The sequence below is a fragment of the Paramormyrops kingsleyae genome, chromosome 24 (genome assembly GCF_048594095.1).
Source record: "Paramormyrops kingsleyae isolate MSU_618 chromosome 24, PKINGS_0.4, whole genome shotgun sequence".
Classification (NCBI taxonomy): Eukaryota; Metazoa; Chordata; class Actinopteri; order Osteoglossiformes; family Mormyridae; genus Paramormyrops; species Paramormyrops kingsleyae.
Genome location: NC_132820.1, coordinates 19,203,236 through 19,218,772, shown reverse-complemented (window position 1 = coordinate 19,218,772; position 15,537 = coordinate 19,203,236). Strand labels below are relative to the sequence as shown.

Below are 15,537 nucleotides of genomic sequence, written 5' to 3'. Positions count from 1 at the left end.
GTTATGGTCTTTGTTAGAAAAGTATCTTTACTTGTATGTTAATAGTTTGCTACTACATGAAGAGTTAAGTTTGTATAATTTAGCTTAAATAAATAACGACGTAAAGTGGTAAGGTAATTAAGCATTACTTTAGAATAGTCGTAAGGGGGCGTTTTAGTGGCAGCCATTTCGTGTATTGGTTTCGCTGAGGTAGGTAAACAGAGAGACAGGGACGTGTTTTTACGGTTTTGATTGGCTTACGTAAGTGGCCACTACCATCTGAAGCAAGGCTTGTCCTGTACATTTTACTTCTGGCTTTGGAAGAGGTAAGACGATACATATATGTAATGGTGTATTTGTATGTGGCCGCTTTGCTGATTTCCAATTGTAGGTGGTTTATTTAGTGATCGCTAGTGTTTTAAAACATATTTTTGTTAGGTGTCAGGCAATAGTGTTTGAGCAGCGTAAGCGGTTGTTTAGTTAGTGTGAAATGCGCAACAGACAGCTGTTTCTGTGGCGGCCATTTTAGGTATCTTGTACATTTGCGCTTTACATTATCCATGTTATTATATGCTTATGTTTTAAACTGATATATTTTGTACTGCAGCAGATAAGGATTTGGCAACAGTAAAACACGTGTAAGTGGTGAAAATTAATTTTGGTTCGGAAGCGCAAAGTATGTTTTAAACGCGGTGTGTGACATGTCTTACTTTTTGTGTAGTGACATTTATAAGTACGGTAGACGTAATTACATATGTGTAATGCTATGGCTTTATTTGCTTTTTGAGGCGTTCCTGTTTTGTAACTGTGGGTGGTTTATGTTGTGTTAAGCTTTTAAAAAAAACATGTTTAGTTTGATAGTAGGCAATAGTGTTTGACTAGCGTAATCATTTGTGCCGTCGATGTTACATGCGCCACAGAAACAGTTAATGCGCCACAGAAAGCTGTTTCTGTGGCGGCATTTTTAGGTATCTTGTACATTTGCGCTTTACATTATCCTCGTTCTTATACGCTTATGTTTTAAAGTAATATATTTTGTAATGTAGCAGATAAGGACGTGGCAACAGTAAATGACGTGTAAGTGGTCAGATTTAAGTTTGGTTCAGAAGCGCAAAGTATGTTTTAAACGTTTTTGTGGCATGTCGTACTTTTGTGTTTTAACATTTATAATTACGGTAGACGTACTAACATATGTGTAATGCTATGTTTTTATTCGCTTGACGCTTTGCTGTTTTCTCACTGTGGGTGGTGTATTTTGTGTCAAGGTTTTTAAAAGCATTTATAATTTATAAATTAAATTATAATACATGCGCCACAGAGCTGTTTCCATGTCGGCCATTTTAGATTTTTTGCTGAGCATGCGCACATGTACGGAATACAAATGGATTTGGTATTTCTCGTATTTTACTCTTTCTCTTTTTGCAGAGTCTTTAGATCAGTCAGGGTTCATTTCACTGCATATATATGTGACAAATAATCTTAATATTGAAATCTTCAATGGGAGCACTATCCGGTTATCAATTAACAATTAAATATAATTTTATTTAGTTCACAACATTAAATTGTCTGAAGGCGCTTTACTACATGCCCATCTATGTAGCCATATATTTTAAAGTAGCATATTTTGCAATGTAGCTGATAAGGATTCGGCACCAGTTAATGGCGGTTTTACCGGAAGTTGCATGCTAGACGCCCGTAGTGTTTACGTCGTAGTTATAGACCTGTCAACTGTAAAGTAGGGCAATGAATGTTTAGTCACTACTGCAGCAGATTACGGCAAATTTGGACAGAATGAACCGGCAAGGAGATATGACGCCATGCCTGCGTCTTTAGGAAATGTAACGGTACGAAAACAGATACAGACCGGTGTGAGACAAATGTATGTGAGGCTGCATTACATCGCAGCGATGTTTGTAGGGTGCACTTTTGTCATTACTCTTAGGCGATGTGAATTTACTGCATATATTTTAAAGTAAAAATGTTATATATATTTCACTAGTAATGTAAGCCGTCATGAAAGAAACTTAATATTAAACGACTGGTTGGAATGCTACAGTGAAATGTTTGTGGTATCAATGTTTCGTATACTAATGAAATGTATACACATCTCAATTATTAACTTATGCATCTTGTCTTTATAGACTTTGAAGAGCTCTGACGACAGAGGGATCAAAGGTGAATATTTTGAAGCTGATGTCCACCACTAGTTGTTTCAGAATGACTGTGGAGAAGGTTTATCAAGTGTACACAGTGTTTTCAATAAAGACTGACTATTGAGAAATGTTGATGCTATGAAAGTCGTCTGTCACTTTTTTCTACAGATTTCTGCTGGAGAAAGACATTTCCAAGGAGAAAGTGATAAATGGTATGCTTTGTGCAGTTGGAGAAGTCAGCATTGCCACTACACAAGTTTGCTATTGAAATAGAAGTTTAATATGTTGGTTGTTAAAATCTTATTTATTTGATTTAGGCTAACCCAGGGTTTTGGGTTACAATGTACTACCTGGAAAACTATTCCATATTCCAGCTGTATGCTGTAAATGAATTTGCTATAGGAAGAGAAGCATAGTATTTCATAGGTAATTGTTACTGTTTAATATGTTAGTTGTTAATCTTATCTATCTGATGTAGGCTAACCCAGGGTTTTGGGTTACAATTAACTACCTGGAAGACTATTCCATATTCCAGCTGTATGCTGTAAATGAATTTGCTATAGGAAGAGAACTATAGTATTTTATAGGTAATAGTGTTACTGCCTAATATGTGACAGTTGTTAAAATCTGATCTAGGTCTGATTTAAAGGAACCTAGGGTTTTAGTTTGTGCTACACTAGTACGAAGACTTTTCCATAGTGTAGGTACATGCTGTGTGGAAAAAAAAGTGCTTCCTTAAATTCGGTTTAAAATGTTAAAATTAACAGAGTTGTTTATACAACAGCATGTTGAATATGTAGTGACAGAGGTGTTTTTTTGACCAATATGGTAAATGGCCATGATATTGCTTTTAAGGAGCAAAGGTATATTTGTGTCTGTGGCAGTAGTAATTTGTAGCATTTGTAATAAATTGCATTTTTGTGACAGGAAAAATTGAAATGCATGTGAGCAACCCATAAGTTAGTGTTGAAGTGAAGCTTGTGTAATATTGTTTCGCAGTGTGACTTCACAGGTAAGTGTGTCATTTTAACAATGAAAGTCGTGAGAGATTGATTGTAGGATAAAGATTGTAATGCTTCATAAAATGTTTAATGTGTAAAGTGTGGTTTACTGTGTAGACACTTCAATATTAATTTAGCTGCATCACTGATTCTAAGTAGCTGAGGTGTGTCAGTGTACATAGTTCTCACAGAAAAACAGCATTGTAATTGCTTTAAGTAATACATATGAATTAAAATTAGTGATAACTGATAAGTACTAAGTCACCACACACACTGCACAACCATAAAATGTCATCTACATCTAACCTATATGGAACACTGTTGGAAACTGGCAGAAGAAAAGATGCTATGAAGTTCCATCCAAGGAGGAACAACTTGACATACATCATTTGAGCGGTTCTTGGAGGTGGTACTTTGCTGAGGGTAACTTGGTGGTACCTTGGTTATTGGGGATTTGAACCTGTGATTTCAAATTACAAGTGTTTATCACTAGCTATCAGGACATATAATTGAGATGTTAGTGCAAAGTGAGGTTGTAAGCAGGTGTGCCTTTTGTTGTCCCCCCCCTGTTAATCTGCAGATGCCTCGCACTAAGGCGTCCCGGCGTTCAGCAGCAGCGAAGAAGAGGCTGATAGACCGGCGGCGAGCTGCTGATAGTCTTGATGTGGCTATGACTGATGACGGGGTTACATCTTTTCCCCCCTACCGGAATACCAAAAAGATTACGACTGAGACTTTCCCGACGAGCCACGACCAACAACTTCAGCAGGCTGCACAGCTGCAGCCTGACACTGTCATGGCTATGACTGACGGGGTTATTTCTTTTCCCCCCTACTGGAAAACCAAAAAGATCCTGACTGTGACTTTACCGACGAGCCATGACCACCAGGTTCCCACCTTGGGTGCCATTTCTAGGACTGATGACGATTTGTATATGCCTTCTCTTTCTAAAGACAAGGCTTTGACTGATGACGAGGTTTTGCAGCCGCCTCAAAAAAGAAAGGCTGCAGGTATATTACCATCTATACGACCATCTATATTACCATCCATGCAACCATCTAATTCCTTGCCAACTCCTTTTGCAACTCCTTTTCCAACTCATTTTCCAACTCATTTTCCAACAAGTCTGGCAACAAGTCTGGCAACAAGTCTGGCAAAACCTTTGGCAAAACCTTTGGCAAAACCCTTGGCAAAACCCTTGGCAAAACCCTTGCTAATGTCTGAACAAAAAAGTACCCTGGCTCAACAGCAGCATATGAACTGTGTAACTATCTGTGCATCTCCTCATTTTCCTCAGGCACGTATTGTGAGAGGCTCCTTCCATCAAGGACACCCACGATTTGGCGTTAACAGTAACAAGCAATGTGTTGCTAATAGTTTGATTGCCATACTAATGTGTAAGATAAAGAACGTTTTCAGCTGGTCAGTCACAGACATTGATCAAGTACTGCTGAACGGAGATGACCTCTACACTACCATCAGAGATGCTGGGGCAATTCAAGATGCTTCTAGGTATCTGTTTGTGAGAGATCTACCAACTGAGTACACATTAAATGGTGATAAATTTGAAATAAACTACCATGATGACATGTTTGTTGGCTTGTTTGGTGTGAGCGAATATGGAGATATGTGCAACATTCTCATGTCAGCTGATCAAGCGGTAAGAAGAGTATTCTCACTGTATGATGCGTGTCTTTTTACTCTTAAAGTAAATACATGTGCCATCATTAAGCAAGGGTCATGGTATGTGGTGATCGACTCCCATTCCCGACGAGGAGATGGAGCAAGCGACGCATCAGGCAGAAGTATATTGGTGTACCACTCTGGCATAGATTCTTTGCTAGACCATGTGAATACCCTAGGACTGTCTTTAGATGCAACAGGGGAACAGTTTGAGATTACAGCTGTGAGTGTGACCAGTCGAAGCATCCTGCAGCAGCATCCAGATGGTAACTCCTCAGTCACCAGTCTCAACCAGTCTACCAGCATGTCAGAGCATCCAGACGGTAACTCCTCAATGACCAGAGTCCAGCAGTTTGCCAGCATGTCAGAGAGCCAATATGGTGTGGTAAGGCCAAATGTGACAGACGATGCAGAACCTGAGGTTAATATGCACGTGGGCAATGAAGGTGATGTAGTTTTTGTCAGTGAGCTATGCAGTGAGCAGTTTTTCTTCAGTCCTTTGACAACACAGCAGCAAAGAAGTTTTTCCTGTAAGCTTGGTGTGGTGTACATTGATCATGGTCATGTAAACATGGCTGCACAGTTTCCAATGGGTGACCCTTGCAGAACGGTGCCTATTACTGGTGATGGTAACTGCTTTTTCAGATCTCTGGCTTTTGCTATTACTGGAAATGAGAAAGAGCACAGGAAAATTAGATGTGCTGTTGTTGCTCAGATACTAAGAAATCAATCTAGGTATGTTGCTTGTCTTAGGGAAGGTCACTCTTCTGTCACTGAGTATGTCACTGCATCACGGATGAAATATGTTGGTACTTGGGCATCTGAGATAGAGATTCAAGCTGCTGCTGATCTGCTTGGTGTGCATATTTTCACATACTCCAATAACAAATGGTTGAAGTACTCCACATGTATTGGTTCTGATCAGAGAGGTATATACCTGAAACATTGTAATGAGTCACATTATGAGGCTGTAACTTGTGTAAAAGGGCGTGATACTGAGGGTTGTGCCACACGATGCTCTGAAATTGACAATACACCATCTGAAATGGCATCAAGTCGACGAAAACTGGAACGAGAAAAAAGACGGTATGACATAAGTGATGTATACAGGGAGGAACAACTTGCCAGAAAGATGAAGCGCTACCATGATGATGACAACTACCGAGACCACGTTAAACAATCAGGTATCAGTAAGTATGCCACAGATATGGAGTACCGCAAATGTGTACAGCAGTCAAGTGTAAGTAAATATGCTACAGACACTGAACATAGACAATGTGTGCAGCAGTCAAGTGTCAAGAAATATGCCACAGATATTGAACACAGGCAACATGTGAAGCAGTCAAGTGTGAAGAAATATGCCACAGACATTGAACACAGGCAACATGTGCAGCAGTCAAGTCTCAAGAAATATGCCACAGACATTGAACACAGGCAACGTGTGCAGCAGTCAAGTGTCACGAAATATGCCACAGACATTGAACACAGACAACGTGTGCAGCAGTCAAGTGTCAAGAAATATGCCACAGACATTGAACACAGGCAAGGTGTGCAGAAGTTAAGTGTCAAGAAATATGCCACAGACATTGAACACAGGCAACGTGTGCAGCAGTCAAGTCTCAAGAAATATGCCACAGACATTGAACACAGGCAACGTGTGCAGCAGTCAAGTCTCAAGAAATATGCCACAGACATTGAACACAGGCAACGTGTGCAGCAGTCAAGTCTCAAGAAATATGCCACAGACATTGAACACAGGCAACGTGTGCAGCAGTCAAGTCTCAAGAAATATGCCACAGACATTGAACACAGGCAACGTGTGCAGCAGTCAAGTCTCAAGAAATATGCCACAGACATTGAACACAGGCAACGTGTGCAGCAGTCAAGTGTCAAGAAATATGCCACAGACATTGAACACAGGCAACGTGTGCAGCAGTCAAGTGTCAAGAAATATGCCACAGACATTGAACACAGGCAACGTGTGCAGCAGTCAAGTGTCAAGAAATATGCCACAGACAGTAAACACAGGCAATGTGTGCAGCAGTCAAGTCTGAAGAAATATGCCACAGACACTGAACACAGGCAACGTGTGCAGCAGTCAAGTGTCAAGAAATATGCCACAGACACTGAACACAGGCAACGTGTGCAGCAGTCAAGTGTCAAGAAATATGCCACAGACATTGAACTCAGGCAACGTGTGCAGCAGTCAAGTGTCAAGAAATATGCCACAAACACTGAACACAGGCAACGTGTGCAGCAGTCAAGTGTCAAAAAATATGCCACAGACATTGAACACAGGCAACGTGTGCAGCAGTCAAGTGTTAAGAAATATGCCACAGACGTTGAACACAAGCAACGTGTGCAGCAGTCAAGTATCAAGAAATATGCCACAGACGTTGAACACAGGCAACGTGTGAAGCAGTCAAGTGTTGATAGATACAAAACAAATAGCTATTTTGCTAATACAGTAAAAAGCAAAAATATTGAGAAAAGGACTAAGGAGAAGGATAAACGGAAAGATATTCAGTATGTGATTGAACAGTTCAGAGACAAAATAAATACAGGACCTGTATACATTTGCTCAGTATGTCATCGAATGTTGTTTAAGCACCAAGTTGTGATATGCAGAAAAGATCAATACTTAAGAAAATCACAGACAGTTGCATTACTGGCATTGCAGTGCATCACTGACACATACTTGCACAAATGTATAGATACTTGTTCTGACAATTGTAGCAGTCTGATGGGCCCTACTAGTTCATTGTGGATTTGTCACACATGTCATAGAAAGATTCTTGATGGGAAAATGCCAGCAGAGAGTGTTGGAAACAGTCTAGCTGTAGACCCAGTTCCTCCTGAGTTGCAGTGTCTAAATTCTCTGGAACAACATCTGATTGGTATTCATATTCCTTTCATGAGAATTGTGTCTTTGCCAAAAGGTGGACAAAATGGTGTTCATGGTCCTGTGACTTGTGTCCCGTCAAGCATTTCGAATGTAGCTGAATCTTTACCAAGAGTGAACGATGATGACCTTATGATTCGTGTGAAGCTGAAGCGGAAGTTAACTTACAAAGGGCATTACAAATATGAATTTGTGCATCCAGAAAAAATCAAGAAGGCTTTGGTGTATCTTACAGAGAATAACAAATTTTACAGCAATGTGCAGTTCAATGATGACTGGATCAATCCCCTGCAGAAAACTGAAGAAGTACCTAGTGATGTAAGTGACATACATGTAGATGAAGAGCGTAATGAAAATATCATGGAGGATGAGGAAATGGATGAAACTCTGCATGATAGACAACAACATGGCATGTATATGGATACGTGTCTTCAACCTGTAGACATAGCACAAGAGATCTTGGATCAGCACTTTGATGGAATCATGTCTATGGCACCTGCAGAAGGAAACAACCCAGTGAGGCTTCTAACTGATGAGTCAAATGAAGCTAAATGTTTTCCAGTCCTTTTCCCAAAAGGAACAGGTACTTTTCATGAGAGAAGGAAGGAAAAACTGACACTGTCTAGGTATTTAAATACAAGAATTCTTAATGCAGATGGACGTTTTGGAAAAAACTTAGACTATATATTTTATGGGCAGTATTTGTCTGAGCTTCAGCAGGTTGTGTCAAATGTGTCCATTGCTGTGAGAAAAGGATATGATGCATGGGATAAGTCTACTGTTACATCAGAAACTTTGACAAATAAGGAGTCTCTACAAAAGATGTTCAATTTTGATGAAGGTTATAAATTTCTAAGACCAATCAGAGGCACCCCTGTTTTTTGGCAAAGTGTTCAGAAAGATCTCTTTGCAATGGTAAGACAGCTTGGTATTCCCACATGGTTTTGCTCCTTTTCTTCTGCTGATTTACGCTGGACAGAACTGATGACAGCAATCTTCAAACAAGATGGTATAGATGCATCAAGTGCTGAGCTCGACTGGTCAGAAAGGTGTGCACTCTTGAAAAACAATCCTGTAACAGCTGCCAGAATGTTTGATTATCGATTCCACTGCTTTCTGAAAGATGTCATCATGTCAGAAGCACAACCCATTGGCAAAATAGTTGATTATTTCTACAGAATAGAATTTCAACAACGAGGATCACCTCACACTCACTGTTTGTTTTGGGTGGAAGATGCACCTAAGGTTGGCAAAGATGATGAAGATGAAATATCAGCTTTCATTGATCACTATGTGACATGTGAAATGCCAGAGGGTAATGATGAAATGCATGAAATTGTATGTGGTGTACAGCAACATAGTAAGAGGCACTCAAAAACATGCAAAAAAAAAGGGAAAACTTGTAGATTCAATTTCCCACGTCCTCCAAGCAACAGAACATTTGTGTCATCATGCAAACTTGGAGATGGTCAGACAGACGGACAGCCCCTGAAAAAAGAAGTAGCAGATGCTATCATGAAAAAAGTGAAGGATGCTGTACTAAACCCTGATGCCAACTATGAGTCTGTTGATTCCTTATTTAGTACAATTGGTATCAGTCAGGAAATATTTGAAGCTGCGTACTCAAGAATCACAAAGAAAACTACCATTGTTCTTAAGAGGAGACCATGTGAAGTGTGGGTGAACCAATATAACAGAGACCTTTTACGCTGTTGGAATGCAAACATGGACATTCAGTTTGTGGTCGATGCATATTCATGTATTGTGTACATCATTTCCTACATTTCCAAAGCTGAGAGAGAGATGGGACTCCTCCTGGCAAATGCTCAGAAAGAGGCCACCCAGCAAGGTAACCTTGATGCAAAAGAAGCTCTTCGGCAACTTGGCAGTGTTTTCCTACACAATCGTGAAGTTTCAGCTCAGGAAAGTGTTTATCGTCTGACTAACATGAGGTTGAAAGAGGGATCACGAAAGGTGCAGTTTATCCCAACTGGAGAAAATGTGGTAAAAATGAGCCTTCCATTGAACGTCATACGGAAGAAAGCTGAGTGTGAGAATGAGGATGAACAAGGAATTTGGATGAACAGTATCACTGATAGATATAAAGCTAGACCAGAAACAGAAGTGTTTGCAGGAATGTGCCTGGCGAGATTTGTATCTGAGTACAGAATACTATCTAAGTCTCAAAGCTCATGCCATGGAAGTGTGCAGTTGGACAGAAAATTAGGATTTGTGAAAAAAAGGACACGCACAGATGCAGCTGTTGTTCGGTATGCTCGCTTTTCACCCACAAAGGACCCAGAAAAATATTACCACAGCATTTTGCAACTTTTTCTGCCACATTATTTCGATGCACAGTTAAAACCTTCTACTTTTGGCAGTTACCAGGAATTCTATGAGACTGGTTGTGTCAAGTTTCTTGATGATGAATTGCATTCAGTGAAACTGGTTGTGGAGTCAAACATGTCAAGTTTTGAAAAGGAATCACGTTCAATAGACAAAGCTCAGGAAGACCTACAGCTGCATGGTGCAATGGAAGATGCTTGGGCAGAGATTTGTCCAGAGACTGAACGTGAACGGTTAGAGTGTCTTGCCAGCAAATCCAACATTACACCAGAAATGAGAGAACAACGTGATGAGATACCAGATTTGTTACCAAGAATGAGTCGCTATTTGTTGCATGACAATCCTTGTGGTATGTCCAGGCAGGAAGCGTTGGCTTTGCTTCGCTCACTGAATAACAAACAATCTGAAATCTTTTACAAAATACGAAACTGGTGTTTACAGAAGGCACGTGGTGAAAACCCAGAACCATTTCATGTATTCATATCTGGACCTGGAGGTGTGGGCAAGTCAGTCTTGATCAAAGCAATACAGTATGAGGCAGCTCGTATCTTGCGTCAGTTGTCACATAATCCAGATGAGACACATGTGTTACTGACTGCTCCAACTGGAGTTAGTGCTTACAACATAAAAGCTGCAACAATACACACCTGTTTCCACATTGCAACAGATGTAAAGTTGCCATATGAACCACTTGGAGATGAAAAAATAAATTCATTGAGAGCTGAACTGGGAAACCTGCAGATATTGATTATAGATGAAATTTCAATGGTTGATCACAAGCTGCTTGCGTATATTCATGGCAGATTAAGACAAATCAAACAAATTGGAGATTATTCTGCTTTTGGAAATGTTTCAATCATTGCTGTTGGAGATTTCTACCAACTTTGTCCTGTGAAAGGGAAAGCTTTGTATACTGAGGGTAAAGGTGTGAATCTATGGCAGAATCATTTTGCTATGGTGGAGCTGACTGAAATTATGAGACAGAAAGATATGGAGTTTGCACAGTTGCTGAATCGACTAAGGAAACGCAAAAGGGGTGATGCAATGCTGGAGGAAGACATCGCTATGCTGAAACAATGTGTGACAGGCGAAGGACAAGACAGTACTGGTCTTCATATTTATGCAACCAATAACGAAGTTGATCAGCAAAACTACCATATGCTGCGGAAGATATGCTCAGACCATGTCATCATTCATGCACAGGATTTTGAAAGGGTTGCTGCAACTGGCAGACTGGAAAGGAAACATGGACATCATGCCAATGTTCAGAAGACATGTCTCCCAGAATCACTACATGTAGGTGTTAATGCACGAGTAATGCTGCTGAAAAACATCGATGTTTCAGATGGCCTCGTAAATGGTGCATTTGGCACAGTCAGTGACATCTGCTTTGATACTGATGAGGATTTTCCATCAGAGATATACATCACATTTGACAATGAAGCAGCTGGAAAGTCACTCAGGGGAAAGAAGCCATGCCTCAAAGTAGGGTTGGACAAAGCTACACGAATTAAACCAGAGGAGGAGAGAGTGACAAACAGTGGTGGAACACGACGGCAATTTCCATTGAAATTAGCTTGGGCTTGTACAGTACACAAGGTACAAGGTCTAACAGTAGATAAGGCTGTTGTATCACTAAAGAAGATATTTGCAGCTGGACAAGCGTATGTAGCATTAAGCCGTGTGACTTCTCTGGAAGGCCTCATAATAGAAGACTTTAAGGAGACTGCTATATATGCAAAACAAGACATTGAGACTGCAATGCAAAGCATGCCTGCATTTATTGAGCCTATCATGGAAATGCCATCATCATGCACAATTCTTCTGCATAATGTTGAAGGACTTACATATCACCTGGATGACATAAAGCAAGACAGAAGGTATATGGAAGCCGATATCATCTGCTTGACAGAGACATGGTTAAATTCAGAGGAAGACACAGAAGATGTACAGCTGCCTGGATTTTCATACCATGGGAAACCCAGACATCAGGCATATGATGGTAGTGATGCTTTCTTTGCTGAACTGAAGAAGCAACAACATGGTGGTGTCGGTTTGTATTATAAAGAATATACCAACTGTACTGTGACTGATGTGCAGTGTGTCAACATTGAGTGTCTGCAGTTCAATGTGGGCCTACTAAGAACAACAGTCTTGGTACTATACAGACCACCCTTGTATAATCTGACTATCTTTCAGAAGAACCTGATGCAGTTGATCACTTGGTTGGACAGTGTGGAAGGTGGAAAAATCATCATGGGCGACTTCAATGAAAATCTTCTGGCAGTAAGTACAATTGCTAATTTTATGGAAGAACATGGGTATGCTCAACTTGTGAAAGAAGCAACCACTGGGAAAGGCACTTTGATTGATCATGTGTATGTGAAAGACATTGTGGCTAACAGCATCTCTGTTTCAGTAATGCCGACGTATTTCAGCCATCATGAATGTGTAGTGCTACATTATCTGTAAGAAACTGTATAAAAGACATTATCTATAAGAAACTATATAAAAAACAAAAAATTTTGTCATACAGTAAATCATTTGGCAGTAAATACAATTGCTAATTTTATGGAAGAACATGGGTATGCTCAACTTGTGAAAGAAGCAACCACTGGGAAAGGCACTTTGATTGATCATGTGTATGTGAAAGACATTTTGACTAACAGAATTTTTGTTTCAGCAATGCCAACGTATTTCAGCTATCATGAATGTGTGGTACTACATTATCTGTAAGAAACTGTATGAAAGATATTATCAGTAAGAAACATAAGTTTTGTGCTACAGTGATAGTTTTCTGGGGTACATCAGCCTCAGGAGGCTGGCACTGCGACTGGGGCTGTGGCTGTCATTAGGGGGGGTTGGCAGGGAGGCTTGGCCTGGTGCCAAGCTTTAGAGGTTAGGCCTGGGGCTGGCCATCAGTAGCTACCACTGAGGTTGCCAGTAGGCTGTGGTGGGCTAGGACTGTGGCTGGCCTTCAGAAGGCTGCAACTGGGCCTCAGAGTTTAGCAGTGGAGCTGGTGTTTCAGGGCTTGGCATTTAGCCTGAGGCTGATTTTGGGCTTTGGGGGTTGGGGTCGACCTTGAGGTGGCTGTTGCTAGGCCTGCAGCTGGCACCATGCTGTAGGGGGCTGTGGCTGGGCTTCAGAGACCTGGCACTGGGGCAGGGGCAGGGGGGACTAAGGCTGCACATGGCGGCCTGTTGCTGGGGAGTAGTCTGAGGTGGGCTGATTGGGTTACCACTAGGCATAGGACTAAGGTTACGGGACGGTCACTAGGGCTAGGCATAAGGGGGCTAGGATGGGCCACCTGGCACTGGGGGTTGGTGTGGGGGCTAGGGGAAGATTAGGACAGAGCAAGCAATGTGAGCTTTGAAAAGGGAGGTAATGTGCTCTGTCAAGTACCTCACAACAGCAGTATGCGAAATTTTTTAAATGTTATGAATTAAAAAATTTTTTTTTTAAATATCCTGCAATATAATTGACTATTCATAAAAAAATTTTCTTGCATACATAGAAATTCTGTGTTGTGGGCCACTCCAGTGCACTGAACCTCTTTACAAAGCACCACACCTTTCGAAAATGTAAATGTGTAGTTTTATATATAACATGTTACCTACCATTAAGCATAGGCTAATCTTAAGGGAGGGGTGTTGGGCTTCACCTTCTGGGACAGGGGGCCTAGGGCTAGGGCTGGGGCTGGGCGAGAAGCAAGGGAGGATGGGGCACCTGGCACTGGGGGTGGGTGTGGGGGCTAGGGGAAGATTAGCACAGAGGACGCGACATGGGCTTGGAAAAGGGAGGTAATGTGCTCTGTCAACTGCCTCACAACAGCAGTATGCCAAACTTGTTGATGGTATGAATTTTCCACAAAAACATAAACAATTTTAGATGTCCTGTCATATAATTGACTATTCATGAAATGCATTGTTGCCTATATAGAAATGTTGTGTTGTGGGCCAGTACAGTGCACTGAACCTCTTTACACAGCACCACACACTTGGAAAATGTAAATTTGTAGTTGTTTATATAACATAGAATATATCATTACAATGAATTAAATGTAAGGAAATGAAGAAGTACCATCAGATGTACACAGTACCAAACTAATGTCTTGTACTGCAAAACATGCTAAAAAGATACAGATTTTCACAGAGCAAGGCTTTGATCAAAAAGAATGATGAGAGGGCGAAGAGGCAGAGACATCTATGGGCTAAGGTAAGACCATATACTGATGTCTGTCTGTGTAGTGTTGTACAGTGTACTTTCACACTGTAAAAGGAAATGTTGGACATATGTACACTGACTGTATATAATGGTATTATGTATATGATGCAATTTTTGGAGTAATGTTTATGTTTTGTGTGTTTCTTCAAACAGCTAAAATGAAGTAACACTAAACAGTCATACATGTCGATGACCTAATACCTAAGTGGGAAAGCTGAGCAGTGAGTGTGAGATGTTTATCTAGACATAGTGGATGTGCCATGACTGGGTGGGCAAAGCAAAGGTGCGTGAGTGACAGTTTTCTCACTTAACATGGGCATGTTAGTTAAAACATACCAGTTTGCAGTGTATGAGCTTATAAATTGTGTAACTAAGTATTGTCAGAAATCCCTACTACATTGTTATATTGCAGATTTTAACCTGCCTTCTCCTATGTATAACCTCAGGTCACTAAGGCACAACTGCCATGTGCTTCCCTGATGATCAAGCTAAGGGACATCTGTCTGTCCAAGCTCTGCTATACTGCATCCTTCGTCATACAGCTGTACATTGGGAGTGTGACACATCACACTGAATGCTACATGGTCAGAGGAGCAGGCGCTGACCTTGTGAGTTTGCCTTCTTCAGAGGTTTCTTCCTCTTTGGTGTAGTTGTAGTTTTACTCTGTCAGTGTTTGTCTAACTTACATGTGAATTTATGCTTTTAATCTTTTAATCTTTTCCAGCGCCTGCTGTTGATCACAATGACCCCGTGCCCACCACATCAAGTTTCGTTAACACATCACACTGCCTGGTACATTGGAACAATCAGATGGTCTGGCCTGGTGAGTTTACATATTTGAAAGATTATTTTGTCTGTGAAGTAGTTTTACTTTACAACTGCAAGTGTCTGATTGGCTGACATGCAACTTTCTGGTTTTACTCTCTTTTCCAGTGCCTTGTCTTCATATCACTGACACCATACTCACCACATCAAGTTTCCCTGCGCCCATTTTGTCGACAAGCAAAGCATTCTCTAAAGAACTCAGAGACTGCACACAGACAGAATGAATTACACACAGATACCTGAAGTGAAATGCACCAAAAATCATCTCCACACACTATAGTCTGACAGCAAAGGTACTTTCAGTAAAATGTGCTATTACTTGTGGATGTTTATTGCTATGATGCAGGGGCGCCGCCAGGGTGGGGAAGGTTAGAACAATTCTAGGGGCCCAGCACTGACATGGGGCCCTGTTAGGGGCTTTAC

At 40.9% G+C, this 15,537-nt stretch overlaps 1 protein-coding gene and 2 long non-coding RNA genes across 3 annotated transcripts; all 3 read left to right on the top strand.

Annotated features, from left to right (window-relative positions):
* The first annotated feature begins 2,118 nt into the window (after window positions 1-2,118).
* Window positions 2,119-4,720, top strand: LOC140582300 (uncharacterized). Its single transcript, XR_011985226.1, has 3 exons — window positions 2,119-2,154; window positions 2,301-2,344; window positions 3,714-4,720. It is a non-coding gene; the product is annotated as an uncharacterized lncRNA (long non-coding RNA).
* A 1,228-nt stretch (window positions 4,721-5,948) lies between these two features.
* Window positions 5,949-12,385, top strand: LOC140582143 (uncharacterized). Its single transcript, XM_072706163.1, has 3 exons — window positions 5,949-6,006; window positions 7,285-11,944; window positions 12,264-12,385. The coding sequence occupies exons 1-3, from the start codon at window positions 5,949-5,951 to the stop codon at window positions 12,271-12,273; spliced, it is 4,728 nt and encodes a 1,575-aa protein (XP_072562264.1). The 3' UTR covers window positions 12,274-12,385.
* A 1,452-nt stretch (window positions 12,386-13,837) lies between these two features.
* Window positions 13,838-14,874, top strand: LOC140582207 (uncharacterized). The gene is made up of 3 exons (XR_011985153.1): window positions 13,838-14,280; window positions 14,443-14,572; window positions 14,736-14,874. It is a non-coding gene; the product is annotated as an uncharacterized lncRNA (long non-coding RNA).
* The last annotated feature ends 663 nt before the right edge of the window (window positions 14,875-15,537 follow it).